At 43.0% G+C, this 20,117-nt stretch overlaps 3 protein-coding genes across 9 annotated transcripts in view; 1 reads left to right on the top strand and 2 right to left on the bottom strand.

Moving 5' to 3' along the window:
* Window positions 1–124, bottom strand: part of ITFG2 (integrin alpha FG-GAP repeat containing 2) — an 18,682-nt gene extending 18,558 nt beyond the window's left edge. For all 3 annotated transcript variants that reach the window (XR_014027144.1, XM_081333090.1, XM_081333091.1), the window contains exon 1: window positions 1–124. This exon is cut by the window's left edge and continues 9 nt beyond it. Coding sequence is in view for 2 of the 3 variants with exons in the window: in XM_081333090.1 (XP_081189216.1) it covers window positions 1–87 (87 nt within the window). In the remaining variant the exon portion in view is untranslated.
* Window positions 125–1,645: 1,521 nt separating this feature from the next.
* Window positions 1,646–13,784, top strand: GNPDA2 (glucosamine-6-phosphate deaminase 2). 3 transcript variants are annotated; one of them, XR_014027139.1, is made up of 8 exons: window positions 1,646–1,741; window positions 6,160–6,325; window positions 7,055–7,156; window positions 7,627–7,809; window positions 10,806–10,990; window positions 11,889–12,063; window positions 12,594–13,196; window positions 13,734–13,784. XR_014027139.1 is itself a non-coding variant. In XM_081333039.1 (8 exons), the coding sequence occupies exons 3-8, from the start codon at window positions 6,202–6,204 to the stop codon at window positions 12,653–12,655; spliced, it is 831 nt and encodes a 276-aa protein (XP_081189165.1). In that variant the 5' UTR covers window positions 1,701–1,741; window positions 3,787–3,912; window positions 6,160–6,201; the 3' UTR covers window positions 12,656–13,399. The 3 variants fall into 3 exon arrangements, 2 of the variants coding, with proteins under 2 accessions (XP_081189164.1, XP_081189165.1); XM_081333039.1 differs by lacking the exon at window positions 13,734–13,784 and adding an exon at window positions 3,787–3,912 and having other exon boundaries at window positions 1,701–1,741; window positions 12,594–13,399; XM_081333038.1 differs by lacking the exon at window positions 13,734–13,784 and having other exon boundaries at window positions 12,594–13,399.
* Window positions 13,785–15,306: 1,522 nt separating this feature from the next.
* GUF1 (GTP binding elongation factor GUF1) overlaps window positions 15,307–20,117 on the bottom strand; it is a 29,251-nt gene continuing 24,440 nt past the window's right edge. For all 3 annotated transcript variants that reach the window (XM_081333211.1, XM_081333212.1, XM_081333213.1), the window contains 4 exons: window positions 19,371–19,472; window positions 18,191–18,310; window positions 17,138–17,174; window positions 15,307–15,572 (listed from right to left, as the gene is read on the bottom strand). In XM_081333211.1, coding sequence (XP_081189337.1) covers window positions 15,435–15,572; window positions 17,138–17,174; window positions 18,191–18,310; window positions 19,371–19,472 — 397 coding nt within the window. In that variant the 3' untranslated portion in view covers window positions 15,307–15,434. The remainder of the gene's footprint in view (window positions 15,573–17,137; window positions 17,175–18,190; window positions 18,311–19,370; window positions 19,473–20,117) is intronic.

A 20,117-nucleotide genomic window follows, 5' to 3' on the forward strand; every position in this document is an offset into this window, starting at 1 on the left:
GTCGGCGTCGCCCAGGGAGACGGCGCGCGGGAAGAGGCTGCCGCCGAAATCGAGAGCCAACCGGCGGACGTAGCTCACTGACCGCATGGCCGCTCTAGCGCGGCGACTCTCGCTGGTTGGGGCGAGGAACTTCCGGTTCATGCGACCAATTCCCCCCCCCTCCCCCACCCCGGAAATATAACCACGGGAAGAGCCGCGCGTTGCCGGCGGCCTCACGCTCGCCCCCTGCCGGCGGCTGAGTTTGCAAGGCAAGCTCACCCTGGACCAGCCAAAGACAGATGAACGCAGGCAAAAGGAGCAATAAACCGGGATAACATTTGGGAGGAAATTAAAACCACGGGTCTAGCCCGCGATTAATCACAGCAACCCATATTTTATATATATACTTTTTTGGCTTATCAAGTTGCATTCATAACCTGTCTGGCAAAAATCTACAAAATTTTAAGAAAAAAAAGATTCTTCTAGCAGCCATTGATATGATTACAACTACCGGTACATAGTTGTGTGCATTCAAGGCTAGCCATCTTTCAGGTATTCCTTTAGCGAATAACATCGTTTCCCCCCTGAATCCCAGATTTATCAAAGGATGTGAATCATCAGGTACTTGAATAAATAAGAAACAATTAGCCATTCAAACTAAGGGGGCAATGAGTAGCATTAGAGATGCTCCTTTAATAGAATATGTTAGAATCACTGGCAAATCTTTTGTTCTTCTGTGACGAAATTCCACGGAGGAGTAGAACTAAGGACCTAATTGGTATTTCCAATAGCTTACATCAGGGGTCTTCAAACTTGGCCCTTTTATGACTTGCGGACTTCAACTCCCAGAATTCCTCAGCCAGGCTGGCTGAGGAATTCTGGGAGTTGAAGTCCGCAAGTCATAAAAGGGCCAAGTTTGAAGACCCCTGGCTTACATGGATACAAATTTTTAGGGGTACCTTAATTGCATAGGCAATTTCCTTCCTCTCTTCCTCTATCCTCTCTATCTCTCTATCATCTATCCATCCATCCTTCTCTTACTCTTTCTCCCTTCCTTCTTTCCTGTCTTAATTTTCTTCCTCCCTCCCTTTCTCTATTTTCCTTCCTTCTATTTTTTTCTCCTTCCAAATTTTCCCTTCTATTTCTTCCTATCTTTTTCTTCCTCCCTCCTCCCTTTCCTTCTGTCTCTTCTTTTCCTCCCTTCTACTGTTCCTCCTTCCTGTCTTTTCCTTCCTTCGTCTCTCCCTAACTTTTCCTTCACCTATTTTTCTTCCTTCCATTCCTCCTCCTTCCTACCTTTTCCTCCTTCCTGTCTTCTCCTGCTTCTCCTCCTTCCTATCTTTTCCTTCTTTCTCATTCCCATTTCCTCCCTCCCTTACTTCCCTGCATCCTTCTTTCCTCTTATTTCCCCCCCCTTCCTTCTTTCCTTCCTTCGGCCAGGGGTAGGCAACCTTGGCTCTTTTATGACTCGTGGACTTCAACTCCCAGAATTCCTGAGCCAGCACAGCTGGCTCAGGAATTCTGGGAGTTGAAGTCCACGAGTCATAAAAGAGCCAAGGTTGCCTACCCCTGCCTTAGGCAAACGCTCCAGCTCCCGCGCACGCGCGGTGGCTTCTTCGGCTCTCTTTCCGTCCCTTCCTCGCGGAGCGCGCCGCCCCTTCGCTCGGATCCCAGCCGCGGGAGCCAAAGTGGGCGGGGCTCATCCCGGAAGCCTTGGCCCCGCCCTCCCTTTGCAGGATCCCCGGGCAGCTCCCAGCGCCAGGTGAGCTCCGAGAGGCGGTGGGCTTTTTTGGGGGGTGGGGGTGGGTGGGGAAGAGTTCGTGGCTGGGCTTCCCCAGCCCGGTGGGCGCCTTTGCAAGCATCCTGAACGCAGGCGGTGGGTGGGTGGGTGGGCGAAGCCTGGAAATCCTTTGCATGGTCCCAAAGGGGCTTTTTTTTCAGGAGGCACTTGGACTTTCTTGTTTTTCCTTTGAAGACGTTTCGCTTCTCATCCCAGAAGCTTCTTCGGCTCTGGCTGGATGGTGGGGAAACGGGAGGATTTATACTCCTTGCAGAGAGCTGGTCATTTGCACCCTTTGAGAGAGTCTTTAAGGCCACTTGAAAAGGCTTCCTCCTCTTCCTTCTTCCTGTTTCTTTCCCTTATCCTTCACCCCCTTTTCCTTTTTCTTCCTCTCTCTGTCTCATTCTCCTATCCTCCTTCTTTCCTTCCCATCTTCCTCCTCCTCTTCTTCTTTCCCTTATCCTTCACCTCCTCTTCCTTTCCTCCTTTCTTTGTCTTTCTTTCTTTCTCTGCCTCACCCTCCTGTGCTTCTTCTTTCCCTCCCGTCTTCCTCCTCCTCCTCCTCCTCCTCCCCTTATCCTTCACCTCCTCTTCCTTCCCCCCCTCCTTCCCTTCCTCCCTTCTTTTTCTTTCTCTCTCTTCTATCCTTCCCCTTCTCTCCCTCCCATCTTTTTCCTCCTCTCTCTCTTTCCCTTTCATCCTTCTCCCAAAGGTGCCTTTTTTTTCAAGAGGCAACTGAACTTTCTTCTTTTTCCTTTGAAGACGTTTCGCTTCTCATCCCAGAAGCTGCCTCGGCTCTGACCGGAGGGTGGGGGAAATGGAAAGATTTATACTCCTTGCAGACAGCTGGTCGTTTGCCTCCTTTTAGAGGGTCGTTGAGGCCACTTGGAGGTTTACATAGACATTTCCTTTGCATTGCACATTGCATTGCATTGCCCTCCCCCTTCTGAAAGCGAGCAACATCTGGGCTGAACGTTCTGGAGCATCTTTCTGAAAGGAGTACTGTCCTTGCCTAAAGTCTTGTACTACAATTCCCATTAGCCACAGAGAGGGAGCTAGGTGCATTGGGAGGCAGATGGATTGGAATCCCTGATCCTAAGTGCGTCTACAGTTTCAATTCCCGCCCCCCCTTTTTTTTTAATAAGCAGCAATTGGGGCGAGGTCTCCAGGACCGTCACTCTGGAAGCTGCATGAAATCTGGCTCTTTTGCCATCTTTAGATCTTTATTTTTTTAGGGTAACGGACTGCAATAGAAAAACCCAGAGGATTTGTGATTTAAATTATAAGGGTCCTTAACAGGGTGCCCTGATTGAAATGTACTTCCGGCGTGGGCTCACTTGGAAAAAAAGATCTGAAAGTCTACTCTAGGCAAAGGGGACCCACAAAATCGTGCCTTATAATAAAGTCACAATAGTTGTGGGTCAAGACTTTGCTTTCTGGCTGACTCACGCCTAAGCCTCCAGTTTTTCATTCCCTGACTCCATAAAGGTAAAGGTAAAGGTTCCCCCGCACATGCGTGCTAGTCGTTTCCGACTCTAGGGGCCGGTGCTCATCTCCGTTTCAAAGCCAGCGCTTGTCCGAGGACGTCTCCGTGGTCATGTGGCCAGCATGACTAGACGCCAAGGGCGCACGGAACGCTGTTACCTTCCCACCGTAGTGGTCCCTGTTTTTCTACTTGCATTTTTACGTGCTTTCGAACTGCTAGGTTGGCAGAAGCTGGGACGAGTAACAGGCGCTCACTCTGTTACGCGGCACTCGGGATTCGACCCGCCAAACTGCCGACCTTCCGATCGACAAGCTCAGCGTCCTAACCCACTGAGCCACCGCCTAAGCCTCCAGTTTTTCATTCCCTGACTCCATAATGTTGTCTAATTTATTTGCTATTTGTGAAGTGTCAAGTTACGAATCCTTACAGGAGAAAAATACTGGCGTGTGCAGATGGTTGTTTTTCAGTAGATTCTAATCAGTCCGACTGCCTTACTTACAATCAGAACAGTTAAAAGATTTCTATTGCTTTTATTCCATAGGGTGGGTTCTTGATTACCTTTTCCTGCCATGGGTGCCCTATTTTTTGACAGATGTTTATGTAGACTGCCATCCAGGATGTTTTTGTTTTTAAACAAGAACCTAGTTTGAACGCTGTATCCCTTCTGGTATGTTTCTGTTTTATTACAGAAGAATACAATAGAATAGAAAATTAGCATACTGTAGAATGGAACAGAAAAGAATAGAATATTAAAATACTGTAGAATGGAATGGAATAGAATAGAATACAATAGAGAAATGAATAGAATTTAGAATAGAATAGAATACAATAATGAAGAATAGAATTAGAATAGAATAGAATATTAGAATACTGTAGAATAGAATAGAATAGGGAAATGAAGAATAGAATTAGAATAGAATAGAATAGGGAAATGAATAGAATTAGAATAGAATAGAATAATGAAGAATAAAATTAGAATAGAATAGAATAATGAAGACTAGAATTAGAATATTAGAATACAGTAGAATGGAATGTAATAGAACAGAATAGAATAGAGAAATGAAGAATAGAATTAGAATAGAATAGAATAGAATAATGAAGAATAGAATTAGAATAGAATAGAATATTAGAATACTGTAGAATAGAATAGAATAGAATAGAATAGAATAGAATAGAATAGAGAAATGAAGACTAGAATTAGAATAGAATAGAATAAGGAAATGAATAGAATTAGAATAGAATAGAATAATGAAGAATAAAATTAGAATAGAATAGAATAATGAAGACTAGAATTAGAATATTAGAATACAGTAGAATGGAATGGAATAGAACAGAATAGAATAGAGAAATGAAGAATAGAATTAGAATAGAATAGAATAATGAAGAATAGAATTAGAATAGAATAGAATATTAGAATACTGTAGAATAGAATAGAATAGAATAGAATAGAGAAATGAAGACTAGAATTAGAATAGAATAGAATAATGAAGACTAGAATTAGAATAGAATATTAGAATACAGTAGAATGGAATAGAATAGAATAGAGAAATGAAGAGTAGAATTAGAATAGAATAGAATAATGAAGAATAGAATTAGAATAGAATAGAATATTAGAATACTGTAGAATGGAATGGGATAGCATAGAATAGAATAGAATACCATAGAGAAATGAAGACTAGAATTAGAATAGAATATTAGAATACAGTAGAATGGAATGGAATAGAATAGAATGCAATAGCGAAAGGAATAGAATTTAGAATAGAATAGAATAATGAAGAATAGAATTAGAATAGAATAGAGTATTAGAATACTGTAGAATGGAATGGAATAGAAGAAATGAAGAATAGAATAGAATTAGAAATAAGAGTAGAATTAGAAATAGAATAGAATAAAAACTTTATTGTCACTTTAAATGTACGCTAATCAGCATACATTAGAATGAAATTTCATTGCCTTCAGCTCTCAAAAATCACCATTATCCACACCCACACACATGCTGCAGCATTTTAAATGTGCTATTTATTGCTGAACTTTATATTAAAGAGGAAGGAAATTCACACCCCAGCCATAGGAAGCTTCTGTTTTTTGTTCTAGAAAAAAAAGTAACATTCAAATGCCTAGTTTTATAATTTGGGAGATTTATCTGGTTCTCCTCAGTTGTCTTCTGATGGAACAGGCCTCACGGTCTAAAGTCCTGTTGCATGTTTTGGAAGTTGTGCCCTTTACATTTTGAGGGTGCCACATTAGAGAACTTATTGCACCATTGCTATAATCTTGTCTAAACAGACCTTCACAGATAGCCCTTGACTTGTAAGGGTTCATTTAGTGACGGTTCAGAATTACAAAGGCATTTTTTTAAAAAAGCAACCCGTGACCGTTTTTCACACTGACAACCGTCGCAGCATCCCCATGGCCACGTGATCAGCTGACTCATAGTTATGACGGGGGTTGGCATTGTCCCGTGTGTGTGTCACGTGATCCCCTTTTGCGACCTTCCGACCAAGTCAACAGCCAAGCCAGATTCACTTAACGACCGTGTTAACTAACTGAACCGCAGCGATTCACTTAAACAACGGTGGGAAGAAAGGTTGTGAAATGGGGCAGAATTCACTTATTAAATGTCTCGCTTAGCAACGTAAATTTTGGGGTCAGTCCGTTGCGGTCGTAAGCCGAGGACCACCTGTATGGGCTTTAGGGAGCTAGTCAGGAAAGTGCTACCCATGTAGAGGAGGAGCTGTAGGAACTTGGAGAATCTTGTGTTGCCCCTGCACTGGCCTTCAAAAACATTTTCTGGAATTGTCCAGTACGGCCACACACAAGGCCTGAAGATTGTGTCGCTGAGAAGGACGTGCTGAGCGCGGTCTGGGCTAAAAGAGGCTGGCTTGAATCACCATTTGCTTGGCTTCCCCCACAGCTTCGGTTGTTTGTTGCTTTGTGGGAGCCGTTTCGCCTTAGGATGAGGCTGGTAATCCTAGAAAATTACGATTTGGCGAGCGAATGGACTGCCAAGTACATCTGTAACCGCATCGTCCAGTTCAAGCCTAACCAAAGCCGATATTTCACCCTCGGCTTACCGACAGGTAATTAATTTTCTTCTGTCTCCCTCCCTCCCTCCCCTCTCTCTTCCTCCCTCTTTCTCTGTTCCTCCCTCTCCCTAATTCCCCAACCTCGGAAGGACGGAAGACAGGCAATCTTGAGCTGGTCAGGATCGAACTTGCTGGCTGTGGGCAGAGTCAGCCTGCAATACTGCATTCTAACCCCTGCGCCACTACAGCTAAAGATGGATGGATGTAGATAAGACAGATGATACGTAGACAGATAAATGATAGATAAGCTAGATAGATGATACGTAGACAGATAAATGATAGATAAGATAGATAGATAGATGATACGTAGACAGATAAATGATAGATAAGATAGATAGATAGATGATACGTAGACAGATAAATGATAGATAAGATAGATAGATAGATAGATAGCAATCGAAATAGCAATAGCACCTAGACATATACCACCTCACAGTGCTTGACAGCTCTCTCTAAGCTATTTACAGAGTCAGCCTTTTGCAGCCCCAACAATCTGGGTCCTCATTTTACCGACCTCGGAAGGGTGGAAGGCTGAGTCAGCCGGTCAGGATCGAACTGCTGGCAGTGGGCAGAGTCAGCCTGCAATCCTGCCTCCTAGCCCTTGCGCCACCAAGGCTCATGATATAATCATAACTGGACTTGTCATCCTCTCTCATCTTTTGCAATTCCAGTGAAGGATATTTTTCTTAGTGCCCGGGATAACGAAACATTTGCTTGATGCAGGAAGCACGCCTTTGGGATGCTACCAGAAACTAATAGACTATCACAAAAGAGGGGATCTCTCTTTTAAATATGTGAAGACGTTCAATATGGATGAATACGTGGGTAAGTTTTGTGTTTTGTTTTTTTTAAGCGCATCTGTGTTTGTGACACGGGCTCAGATTTACAGTGTTACTCAACCTCGGACAGAGTTGCACGCTTCCGTACACATTTCCTATCCCAGGGGTAGGCAACCTTGGCTCTTTTATGACTCGTGGACTTCAACTCCCAGAATCCCTGAGCCAGCATGGGGGAACTATGGCCCCTTCATGACTTGTGGACTTCAACTCCCAGAATTCCTGAGCCGGCATGGGGGAAACTTTGGTCCCTTCATGACTGGTGGACTTCAACTCCCAGAATTCCTCAGCCAGCATGGCTCATCTTGGAAACTCCCTTTCCCCTCAGCATGGCTGGCTGTGGAATTCTGGGAGTTGAAGTCCACCAGTCATAAAAGAGCCCAGGTTGCCTTACCCCTGCCCTATCCATTTCAATTTTCCTTCAGGTCCTCTAATTAAACAGCTCTGCTTTGGTTCCAGGCCTTCCAAGGAATCACCCGGAGAGCTACCATTCTTACATGTGGAACAATTTTTTTAAGCATATTGACATAGATCCAAACAATGCCCATATTCTCGATGGGAATGCACCGGATCTAAAAGCAGAGTGCGACGCCTTTGAAAAGAAGATAGAAGAAGCTGGAGGGATAGAACTGTTTGTTGGAGGTGAGCTTTTTCGGGTGCTTAAGCAAAAAATTGAAACTTATCAGTGAGTAGTTCAGTTATTACAAGGTACTATTGAAGTTATCGTTGCTTAGAGGAATAAAATCATACGGGGAGTCCGGGACTTTTGCTACAATTCAGCTGCCAATTTATGTTGCTGCGTGAGGCGTTGGTTGAGTTCTGCTTCATTTTATGACCTTTTTTTGACACCGTCGTTAAGCGAATCATTGCAGCTGTTAACTTAGTAACATGGTTGTAAAGAGAATGTGGCTTCCCCCCTTTGACTTTGCTTGTCAGAAGGTCACAAAAGGGGATCAAATGATCCCTGGACACGGCTAACGTCATAAAACGGAGTCGGTTCTGAAGCATCTGAATTTGGATCACGTGACCGTGGGGATGCTGGAGTGGACGTAAGTGTGAAAAACGGTCAAAAGTCACCTTTTTCAGGGCCTTTGAACTGTTGTTAGTTGGCAACTGCCTGTATTATGTTTTCATTTTTCCGTTGCCACGCTGCTTACTCCTGTTAATCTAGCCTGTTTTTCCCCCTAGTAATTTCAAATTATTCTTAACAGCTATTCAAACTATTTGTTCTCAAAGAAAAAAGGCCAGGCGGTTTGTGGCCAACACAGCAGGGCTGTGCAGTGCTTCCCTGTTGATCTCCAGCAGTGCTCCAGAATGTGTGAGCGCCCAACTTTAGCATCTGTCTGCAGATCTTTACGGCAACAATTGTCTTTTCTCAGGAATCGTGAAGCTGCCCTTTGCAGGAAAAGACACAGCTGCTTTAAAGAGCGGCAGACGGGTGCCGTATTTGTGTTCCAGATTTTGCGAACTGGGTGCTTTAAAGAGCAGCAGACAGGTGCGGCATTTGTGTTCCAGATTTTGCGAACTGGGTGCTTTAAAGAGTGTCAGATGAGTGCCATATTTGTATTCCAGATTTTGCGAACTGGGTGCTTTAAAGAGCGGCAGACAGGTGTGGCATTTGTATTCCAGATTTTGCGAACTGGGTGCTTTAAAGAGCAGCAGACAGGTGCGGCATTTGTGTTCCAGATTTTGCGAACTGGGTGCTTTAAAGAGTGTCAGATGAGTGCCGTATTTGTATTCCAGATTTTGCGAACTGGGTGCTTTAAAGAGCAGCAGACAGGTGCGGCATTTGTGTTCCAGATTTTGCGAACTGGGTGCTTTAAAGAGTGTCAGATGAGTGCCATATTTGTATTCCAGATTTTGCGAACTGGGTGCTTTAAAGAGCAGCAGACAGGTGCGGCATTTGTGTTCCAGATTTTGCGAACTGGGTGCTTTAAAGAGTGTCAGATGAGTGCCATATTTGTATTCCAGATTTTGCGAACTGGGTGCTTTAAAGAGCAGCAGACAGGTGCGGCATTTGTGTTCCAGATTTTGCGAACTGGGTGCTTTAAAGAGTGTCAGATGAGTGCCATATTTGTATTCCAGATTTTGCGAACTGGGTGCTTTAAAGAGCAGCAGACAGGTGCGGCATTTGTGTTCCAGATTTTGCGAACTGGGTGCTTTAAAGAGTGTCAGATGAGTGCCATATTTGTATTCCAGATTTTGCGAACTGGGTGCTTTAAAGAGCAGCAGACAGGTGCGGCATTTGTGTTCCAGATTTTGCGAACTGGGTGCTTTAAAGAGTGTCAGATGAGTGCCGTATTTGTATTCCAGATTTTGCGAACTGGGTGCTTTAAAGAGCAGCAGACAGGTGCGGCATTTGTGTTCCAGATTTTGCGAACTGGGTGCTTTAAAGAGTGTCAGATGAGTGCCATATTTGTATTCCAGATTTTGCGAACTGGGTGCTTTAAAGAGCAGCAGACAGGTGCGGCATTTGTGTTCCAGATTTTGCGAACTGGGTGCTTTAAAGAGTGTCAGATGAGTGCCATATTTGTATTCCAGATTTTGCGAACTGGGTGCTTTAAAGAGCAGCAGACAGGTGCGGCATTTGTGTTCCAGATTTTGCGAACTGGGTGCTTTAAAGAGTGTCAGATGAGTGCCATATTTGTATTCCAGATTTTGCGAACTGGGTGCTTTAAAGAGCAGCAGACAGGTGCGGCATTTGTGTTCCAGATTTTGCGAACTGGGTGCTTTAAAGAGTGTCAGATGAGTGCCATATTTGTATTCCAGATTTTGTGAACTGGGTGCTTTAAAGAGCAGCAGACAGGTGCGGCATTTGTGTTCCAGATTTTGCGAACTGGGTGCTTTAAAGAGTGTCAGATGAGTGCCATATTTGTATTCCAGATTTTGCGAACTGGGTGCTTTAAAGAGCAGCAGACAGGTGCGGCATTTGTGTTCCAGATTTTGCGAACTGGGTGCTTTAAAGAGTGTCAGATGAGTGCCATATTTGTATTCCAGATTTTGCGAACTGGGTGCTTTAAAGAGCAGCAGACAGGTGCGGCATTTGTGTTCCAGATTTTGCGAACTGGGTGCTTTAAAGAGTGTCAGATGAGTGCCATATTTGTATTCCAGATTTTGCGAACTGGGTGCTTTAAAGAGCAGCAGATGGGTGCCGCATTTGTGTTCCAGATTTTGCAAACTGGGTGCTTTAATGAGTGGCAGACGGGTGCCGCATTTGTGTTCCAGATTTTGCAAACCGGGTGCGAAGCATGGCACAATCCCACCAAATCACTAACAAACAGTATTTTGATTCAGGCACCCAAGCACCCCCTGGGATTCTTTGCAGATGGCCCTTACAAATGCCTACTAGTTGGGTGCTTGTTCCCCTTTCCGTAGAGGTTGGTTGTTCAGGGAGTCCTCGGCTTACCACAGTTCACTTAGTGACCATTCAAAGTTACAACGGCACTGAAAAAAGTGGCTTAGGGCCGTTTTTCGCACTTAGGGCTTTTGTGACATCCCCATGGTCTCGTGACCAAAATTCCAGACGCTCGGCAACTGACTCACCTTCATTGAGCTTTGGGATCAAGGGTGGGCGTAAGTCGAGGACTGATCAAGCGTGCCTTGCCCACACCGGTTTTGTCGTTTGTGCTCTTTCCAAGGCATTGGCCCTGATGGCCATATCGCTTTCAACGAGCCGGGATCCAGTTTGGTGTCAAGAACACGACTGAAAACTCTCGCCATGGATACCATTCTGGCGAATGCAAAATACTTCGAAGGTGATTTATCTAAAGTTCCAACTATGGCCTTAACGGTTGGCGTGGGAACAGTCATGGATGCCAGGGAGGTAAGAACATCCGTCTTCATATTGGCATTTTTTAAAAAATGTATCTGAAAACTGGAGTGCTGTAGAAGTCACGCCCTTTAGAATTAGCGCCCTACGAATGTCCATTTGTACAAATGTCCATTATATTAAATTATATTAAATGTCCATTATAGGGACGCGGTGGCTCAGTGGGTTAGGACGCTGAGCTTGTCGATCAGAAGGTCGGCAGTTTGGCGGGTTGAATCCCGAGTGCCGCGTAACAGAGTGAGCGCCTGTTACTCGTCCCAGCTCCTGCCAACCTAGCAATTCGAAAGCACGTAAAAAATGCAAGTAGAAAAACAGGGACCACTCCGGTGGGAAGGTAACAGTGTTCCATGCGCCTTTGGCATCTAGTCATGCCGGCCACATGACCACGGAGACGTCCTCGGAGAAGCGCTGGCTCTTCAGCTTTGAAACGGAGATGGGCACCGGCCCCTAGAGTCGGAAACGACTAGCACGCATGTGCGGGGGAACCTTTACCTTTACTGTTACCTTTAAATGTCCATTACTAAATTTCCATGGCAGAGGTGGGGAACTACGACCCCTTGTATGGCTTGTGGACTTCAACTCCCAGAATTCCCGAGCCCGCCATTTTAATATGTAAGACCCAGGTTCTAAGGCAGAGCTGGGGAACTACGGTGCCTTTAGGACTTGTGGTTAGTCTCCCAATTCAGAGCAATTAAAAACAGTATAAACCAGGGACATCCAACTTTGGCAACTTGTGGATTTCAACGCAAGATGGCTGGCTGGGGAGTCCAAAAGTCTTAAAAGTTACCAAGGTTGGACACTTTAGCTTAGTATCTTCTGTTGGAATGTGTGTGTGTGTGTGTGCTGCTTTCATAGCTTGCTTCATTCTGCTCCATCCATGCTTATCTCCCAGGTTATGATTCTGATCACGGGCGCACACAAAGCCTTTGCCTTATACAAGGCCATTGAAGAAGGGGTCAGCCATATGTGGACGGTTTCTGCCTTCCAGCAACATCCCCACACAATTTTTGTGTGTGACGAAGATGCCACTTTAGAGCTCAGAGTTAAAACGGTGAAGTATTTTAAAGGTGAGTGTCATCGAACGAAGAGCGGTTGCAGGATTTGGGAATGGCCAGCCTAGAAAAAAGAAGGACCATGGGTGACACGATAGCAGTATTCCAGTATTTGAGGGGGGTGACACGATAGCAGTATTCCAGTATTTGAGGGGCTTGCCACAAAAAAGAGCGGGGGGGGGGGTGTTTCCCACTTATTTCCCAAAGCACCAGAAGGCAGGACAAGAAACAATGGGTAGAAACTAACCAAGGAGAGAAGCAACCTGGAATTAAGGAGAAACCTCTTTAACAGTGAGAACAGTTAACCAGTGGAACAGCTTGCCTCCAGAAGTTGTGGGTGCTCCATCACTGGAGTCTTTTAAGGAGAGACTGGACAGCCATTTGTCTGAAATGGTATAGGGTTTCCTGCCTGAGCAGGGGGTTGGACTAGATGACCTCCAAGGTCCCTTCCAGCTCTATTCCTATTGACTACCTGCAGTAGGAATGGAATAACGTTAACTGGTAATGTGAGTTAATAACAGATTTATTTTTTTTTAATCTTCAAGGTTTAATGCACGTGCACAACAAACTCGTGGAGCCCCTGCATAGCATGAAAGAGCAAAATTGAAGGACGGAACCGCACTGGAGCCACTGGGCGGGCTGGGCTGGGGGATGGGACCCTGGCGGTGTGTTTTGGGGAGCAGACTGCTTGGCCGAATTGTGAAAAACCGGCTAAAACCTCAAGTTTCTTTTGAAACCCGGGGCTTGTGGTAACCTTTTCCTGGCGGTCCAAATGCACGCGTACATTCCTCTCCGTGCTGTCACAAAAGCTGTTTTTTTCTCTGGAGGATGTGTTAAGAAAAAGATTCCCGAGGGTAACTGCACCGGTGTGATTTCACTTCCATCTTTTTTATTACGCGTTGCGAACCATGTCAGGGCCCTCCTGATTTTTTCCCGAGATCGCACCCTGCAGACACTCCTGGCTCTGTGCCTTGCATATAAATACTTCTTCGTTGCTTTAGATCTTGGCCTCTTTGACATTACGTGTAACGGAGAAGCAGGCACTTTACAACCAGATGTTTATAATTCACGGCCTTAAAATCTACCCCTTCTTCCCTGGGAGTAGGGCGCAGAAGAGTAGGAGCAGAGGATCTATCTAGCAAGCAATGGTAATTTCAATGTATCTTTATTTCTGCTATAACACTCATTTGAAGAGCGGGGGATTGGATAATTTAGGCGGCTTTAACATGGTTATTCTTGCCGGAAACGGGCAAGGGAGTCTGTATATTTTGGCATGCCAATGCAACTGTTAAAATCTCCTAAGCCACACTCGTATTGAGTTTAGCTGAAGTAAAGAGGCATATTATTGCTATCTTGGCCCTGCGTTTTTCCAGCGTCTTGTGGATTTAAAGAGAACAGAACTTCCCTGAGGGGAAGGAGAAAAAGGTGTGTGCTGTATTACTTCTTTCACAAAACAACGGACTCCTTTCTCCACTATGATGGGAGTTTTCTGGATTTGGTTTCTCGCATTTGAGATAAAGCTAAAGAAAATGCTGAGGGTTTAGCCTCACAACCTCCGGAGATCATTATGTCAAAGTCTATTCGTGATATTTTCCACCCAGTTTTTCAAAATGTGGTGGGAATTAAACAGTGGAGAAAGCAGCAAGAAGCCTCTCTGAATAATACTATCATTTCTCCTTTCACAGCCCTAACCTCGAAGCTCTGACATTCTTTAAACCAGTGGTTTTTCAACCTTGGCAACTTTTAAGATGTGTGGACTTCAACTCCCAGAATTCCCCAGCCAGCTTGGCTGGCTGGGGAATTCTGGGAGTTGAAGTCCACACATATTTTAAACTTAAGAAAAACCATTAAGAAAACCAAAATCATGGCATCCGGCCCTCTCAATTCCTGGCAAACAGATGGGGAAGAAATGGACGTAGTGACCAATTTTATTTTCCTGGGCTCCAAGATCACCGCAGATGGGGACTGTAGCCAAGAAATTAAAAGACGCTTGCTCCTGGGGAGGAAAGCCATGGCAAATCTAGACAGCACACTAAAAAGCAGAGACATCATCCTGCCAACAAAAGTGCGTATAGTCAAGGCTATGGTCTTCCCAGTTGCAATGTATGGCAGTGAAAGTTGGACCATAAGAAAGGCTGAGCGCCAAAGAATTGAGGCCTTTGAACTCTGGTGCTGGAGAAGACTCCTGCGAGTCCCTTGGACTGCAAGGCGATCAAACCGGTCAGTCCTAGAGATCAACCCTGACTGCTCTTTAGAAGGCCAGATCCTGAAGCTAAAACTCAAATACTTTGGCCACCTAATGAGAAGGAAGGACTCACTGGAGAAGAGCCTAATGCTGGGAAAGGTGGAAGGCAAGAGAAGAAGGGGACGACAGAGAATGAGGTGGCTGGATGGAGTCACTGAAGCAGGAGGCGTGAGCTTAAATGGACTCCAGAAGATGGTAGAGGACAGGAAGGCCTGGAGGAACGTTGTCCATGGGGTCACGATGGGTCGGACACGACTTTGCAGCTAACAACAACAAGGTGGAAAAACACTGAAACCACTTGGCCTCTTTAAGATATGGCCACCTTTGAAAAAAAACAGCCTTGTATTTTCCCTGTCCTGGGAAAATAAACTTTAGTTCCAGTATGTGGTTGCTGCAGATTCTTAAATTTATACCTACAAACAGCATCCAAATGGATCAGAAGTCAATTTATACTCCATACTTTAAGATTTGTATAGTTTTGAAAAACACAGACTAAGCAAGCTCACGCCAAAGATCCAGTATCCTCGACTTGCAAGAGTTTATTTCGTGACCGTTCAAAGTTAGAACGGCACTGAAAAACCTCCAACGACCATACACACCCCCTTTGGACGCTTGGCAACTGACTCATATTTATGACGGTCGCAGTCATGTTTTGCGACCTTCTGACAAGCAGAGTCAATGGGGGAAGCCAGATTCACTTCAACAACCGGGTTACTAACTTAACAACTGCAGTGATTCACTTGAGAACTACATCAAGAAAGGTCGTTAAAACGGCACAAAACTCACTGCACCAATGTCTCACTTAGCAACGGAAATTTTGGGCTCGGATACTGGTATTTACACACCAGGTTTATTTACCTAGCGTAGCCAAGAGCTTGCAAATGTCAAGACCTAAATTGCAATCAAATTACGGAAAAAGGCACAGGTGTCTAAAAGGCACAATTCTAAGAAATGGCATCAAAAGCTGTCGGTAATGCTTTCGGATGCTTAAAACTGTATTTTAGACTTTTAGGTCATCAGCTTTGGTGCTTTATTGAACAACTGCAGTAGAATGGTGTCGAATCTATACACGGGTAGATGAGATCAGGACAGCACCCAGTTTGTAAACAGCTGGGCCAACAGGTCATCAAGAAGCAACGTCTTATCTGTCGAGCTGCTTCTTGAGAACTTTGATGAACGCGTCCTTGGGCACTTCCACGTTCCCAATTCTCCTCATCTTCTTCTTCCCTTCGGCTTGCCTCTTCAAAAGTTTCATTTTCCTGGTAATATCGCCTCCGTACTGTTTAAATAATAATAATAATAATAATGATAATAATAGGATGCTGGCAGCAACCCGTGTCAACCATTAGTGCCAGTCAATTTGAGTGTTCAGTTGACTGCCTTTCATGTTTTATGAACAAAAGTTTTAATAATAATAATAATAATAATAATAATAATAATAATAATAATAATAATAATATAATAATATAATAATAATAATAGGAAGCTGGCAGCAACCCGTGTCAAGCATTAGTGCCAGTCAATTTGAGTGTTCAGTTGACTGCATTTCATGTTTTATAAATAAAAGTTTTATAATAATAATAATAATAATAATAATATAATAATAATAATAATATAATAATAATAATAATAATAATAATAATAATAATAATAATAATAATAATAATAATAATAATAATAATAGGAAGCTGGCAGCAACCCGTGTCAACCATTAGTGCCAGTCAATTTGAGTGTTCAGTTGACTTGAGTTTCACATTTTATGAATAAAAGTTTTATAATAATAATAATTAATAATGTTTTCAGATGATCAGTGGAATAAGTGCAACGGCTTCCTTCCGGAAGTTGTGGGTGCTCCATTCCAACACTAGGAAGTTTGAAAGAAAAGATTGGACACCCACTTGTCTGAAATGGTATGGGGTTTCCTGCCTGAGCAGGGGGTTGGACTAGATGACCTCCAAGGTCCCTTCCAATACTTGTGATTCTGTTATTAATACCCATAAAGGAGAATATTTGTAGCTCAGGGTTGAAATGAGGGGTCCTTGGCGCTCTCTTGAGCTTGATTATTTTCTTGCATGCGTTTCATTACCCAAACTAGGTAAAATCTAGCACTGGTGATGTTAACTAGTTGGGTAATGAAACATCTGCAAGGAAACAACCAAGCGCAGAGAGCACCAAGGACCCCACAGTCCTCTTCCTCCTCTCTGCAAACCCCACTCCTTTCTAGCATTGATGACGTTCGTTACCAATTTTGGGTAATGAAACGTCTACAAGAACACAAGCAAACTTGGATAGACCAGGGACCCCATAGTCTCCTCCTCCTCCTCCTCTCTCCAAACCCCACTCCCTTCTAGCTTTGATGATGTTACCTAATTGGGTAGTGAAACGTCTGCAAGAAAACAAACTATCGGAGGCACCAAGGACTTCACAATCTTTTCGTTCTCCTGCTTGTCCTCTTCTCCACACACCCTACTCCCTTCTAACACTGATGATAGTATCTAGTTTGGTAATGAAACGTCTGCAAGGAAACAAGCTCAGAGAGCACCAAGGGCCCTTCATACCTTCATATTAATAATTCATAATAGCAATCAGAAGACCACCAGTCCACGTGGACACTTTTTTTTCCTGCACTGCTATTATCCTAAATAACAACAAGTAAGTTAAAAACCGTGAGAATTCTATCAAAACGCTCCGGATGAATTTAACCCAGGTTCAAACTTTAAACGAAGTGGATTAAATCTTATTTTTTTAAAAATGGGGCTAATTTACATTAAGAAGATTTTTTTTTAAATGAAATACTAAATAAACTCTAGACTCACCAAAAAGCAGGAAAAAAATGATACTTACACATTTTGCCAGAACATCTTTTCTAAAAGGTTTTATCCTGGAAGATAAAAGTGAACGGAGTTGCATTTTAGAGGGATTAATACTAAGTGTTCCATAATTTGAAGTTCTGAAGCAGCAAGTAATTGCTAATTGTGTGCTTTTAAACCTCTCTGTTTGCTGCCTTTGCAATCAGCAGGTCGAAGAAATCAAATCAAATCAATACTGCCCTTTGACGGTGAGCAGCTACTTAACTTTTAAGAGTTAATCTTTAGTCTCGTTTTCTCATTTATTTAAAATTTCCATTTTAAAGTTACTGGAATGCAACATTGGATAAATATTTTTTCCTTTTAACCACCCTGAAATCTCTTGCGTCGGAGTGGAGTTGGGATGATCGAATGGAGCTGAACGTTTACTGGCTGGATACCCTTCCTGACACCTATGCGAAGTTCGCAGTAGACAATTATTCGTTGAGCCCAGAGAAAGAAATATCTGCCATTACCTAGGATCGAACTCACAGATTGTGAGGCGAGAGTTCCACCTCTAGGTGCTCATGTAATTGGATATGTTATACATAATATAATCAGTCTGTTTTTCGTATATCAAAAAGAACACTTTTATCAGGGAGAATTTTGACATCTGCTACATTTTGACATCTGTAAATACCCTTCCTTTCAAGAGAATCTCCCTTTTCTTCTTTCATCTCAAATGCTTTATGCATTTTAATTTTTATTCCTTTTGCGGATGCTCGCCAAATAGTTCACAAACTGCAAATTGCATCATGTCAGCTATTGCAGAAACCCAGTCCTCCGTGCCACCTATTCACTCTAAGGAATCTTCATGTCTAAGGACTAAATTCCATGTTAATATTAAGATGATATTAATATTAAGAGCCTGAATCTGAAGTGCCGAAATGCTCGTAAGTCACTTCCCCCCCCCCCGTGCTGTTGTAACTTTGAACGGCCACTAAGTGAATTGTAAGTTGAGCATAAGTAATCACAAAAATTTTTTTCAAGAGAATTGAAAAGAAAGCTATACAGTTACCTTTTAAAACCAAGTTTAAGCATAACGACTTACGTTTCTCTGGCAATTATTTTGTTTCCGAGACTTGCCTGGATAGCTATTTCAAACATTTGCCTTGGAATAAGGTCTCTTAATCGTTCACACATGGATTTACCAACAGAGTAGGCTTTCTCTCTGGAAAAGAAAAGATGGAAGAACTGGGTCTGACTTGGGTCTTTTCCCAGAAGACAGCAGGTGTCAGGCTAAGCCTAAGAACGATGTAAAAAAATAAAAAAATAAAAAATCAAGCCAGGATTCTGTTCTCGCTTACAGACAATAGGCAGAATCTTGCCAGACTTTAGTACTCTGATCCCAACAGATATATCCTGGGACATTGTAGCAAGTGGCTGTCTTCAGTGCTGCCCTGTGCTCTCTTATTGTCTCACAGCCTTTTTGCCACATTCCTTCCTGGGAAACTGCCTTATCACTGTACTGTTATCGCAACAACTCTGTGGACACATCTCGGACGTGGGGACACAACTCTTGCGTGAGCACATCTCAACAATGGCGTCCAAAGCCAGCCCATCCTGGAACCCAAGTTTGTGAACCGTTTCCCTGGATGCATCCATCTTCCTGGACAGGCAACTGTTTTTCTAGCCTGATCATTTTCGTATTCAGCATAGTACATTTATTGGTCTGGATCTATAAAAAGGTATGAATATATCTCTGGGCTTCAGAATCTTAATAGGACAGATTTATCAGCTTCTGTCTCGATGAGGTAATTCTGCTTTCGCAACCTGCTCGCTCAATCTCCCGGCGACATATTCGAATCTTAAAACTTCTCAATGCAGGTTTTTTTTTAAAAAAATGCTAATGTTTCCCATGTCAACTTAGAGAAGGCTAAATAAATGCAATCCTATTTAAACTGTGAGACAGACACTTTATGTGGCAAAACTGAGAATCTTAAAAAAAAGGGTAGTTGAAGACTTTAAACAAAAACCAGGAAATCGCCCTTAAAATAGATAATTTCTCCAGTCCAGATGAATTTCACAAGATTCTGTCCCATTACTTATCATCATTCACACATCAGAGTTTACTTGTTTAACAATTTAAACTTTCAACGGCAAGGATGTTGGTTTGCCCACCCCCTCCCCAGAATAAAATGCATGGAAAATTAATATGTGGTTTGGGGGTAGCTTATTCAAATGATATTTATTATGATTTTTGAAAATGAATGGGCGCGCGATTGGGTTACCTAGGCACAATGGTTATCAGCTCTTCGACTGCTTTTCCGTTTAATAAAATATCCACTTTGACGAGATCCGCAGGCTGGTATCCTGCGTCTTCATAGTCAAAACTGAAATCAACAGGTTAATTCAACCAATATCATGTTTGAGTGTCCTAAAACGGGGGTCCCCAACCCCCAGCTTCAAAATCACAGAAATCAAACATCTCATTTTCAAAAAAGTTAGTAGAATCTAGCATCGGATCTCCCACCTTCAAAATTACAGTAATCAAACATCTCATTTTCAAAAAAGTTAGTAGAATCTAGCATTGGATCTCCCACCTTCAAAATTACAGTAATCAAACATCTCATTTTCAAAAAAGTTAGAATCTAGCATCGGATCTCCCAGCTTCAAAATTACACAAATCAAACATCTCATTTTCAAAAAAGTTAGTAGAATCTAGCATTGGATCTCCCACCTTCAAAATTACAGTAATCAAACATCTCATTTTCAAAAAAGTTAGTAGAATCTAGCATTGGATCTCCCACCTTCAAAATTACAGTAATCAAACATCTCATTTTCAAAAAAGTTAGTAGAATCTAGCATCGGATCTCCCACCTTCAAAATTACAGTAATCAAACATCTCATTTTCAAAAAAGTTAGTAGAATCTAGCATCAGATTTCCCACCTTCAAAATCACAGAAATCAAACATCTCATTTTCAAAAAAGTTAGTAGAAACTAGCATCGGATCTCCCAGCTTCAAAACTGTACAAGG

The sequence above is a fragment of the Vipera berus genome (genome assembly GCF_964194415.1).
Source record: "Vipera berus genome assembly, chromosome: 7".
In the NCBI taxonomy this organism is placed as follows: domain Eukaryota; kingdom Metazoa; phylum Chordata; class Lepidosauria; order Squamata; family Viperidae; genus Vipera; species Vipera berus.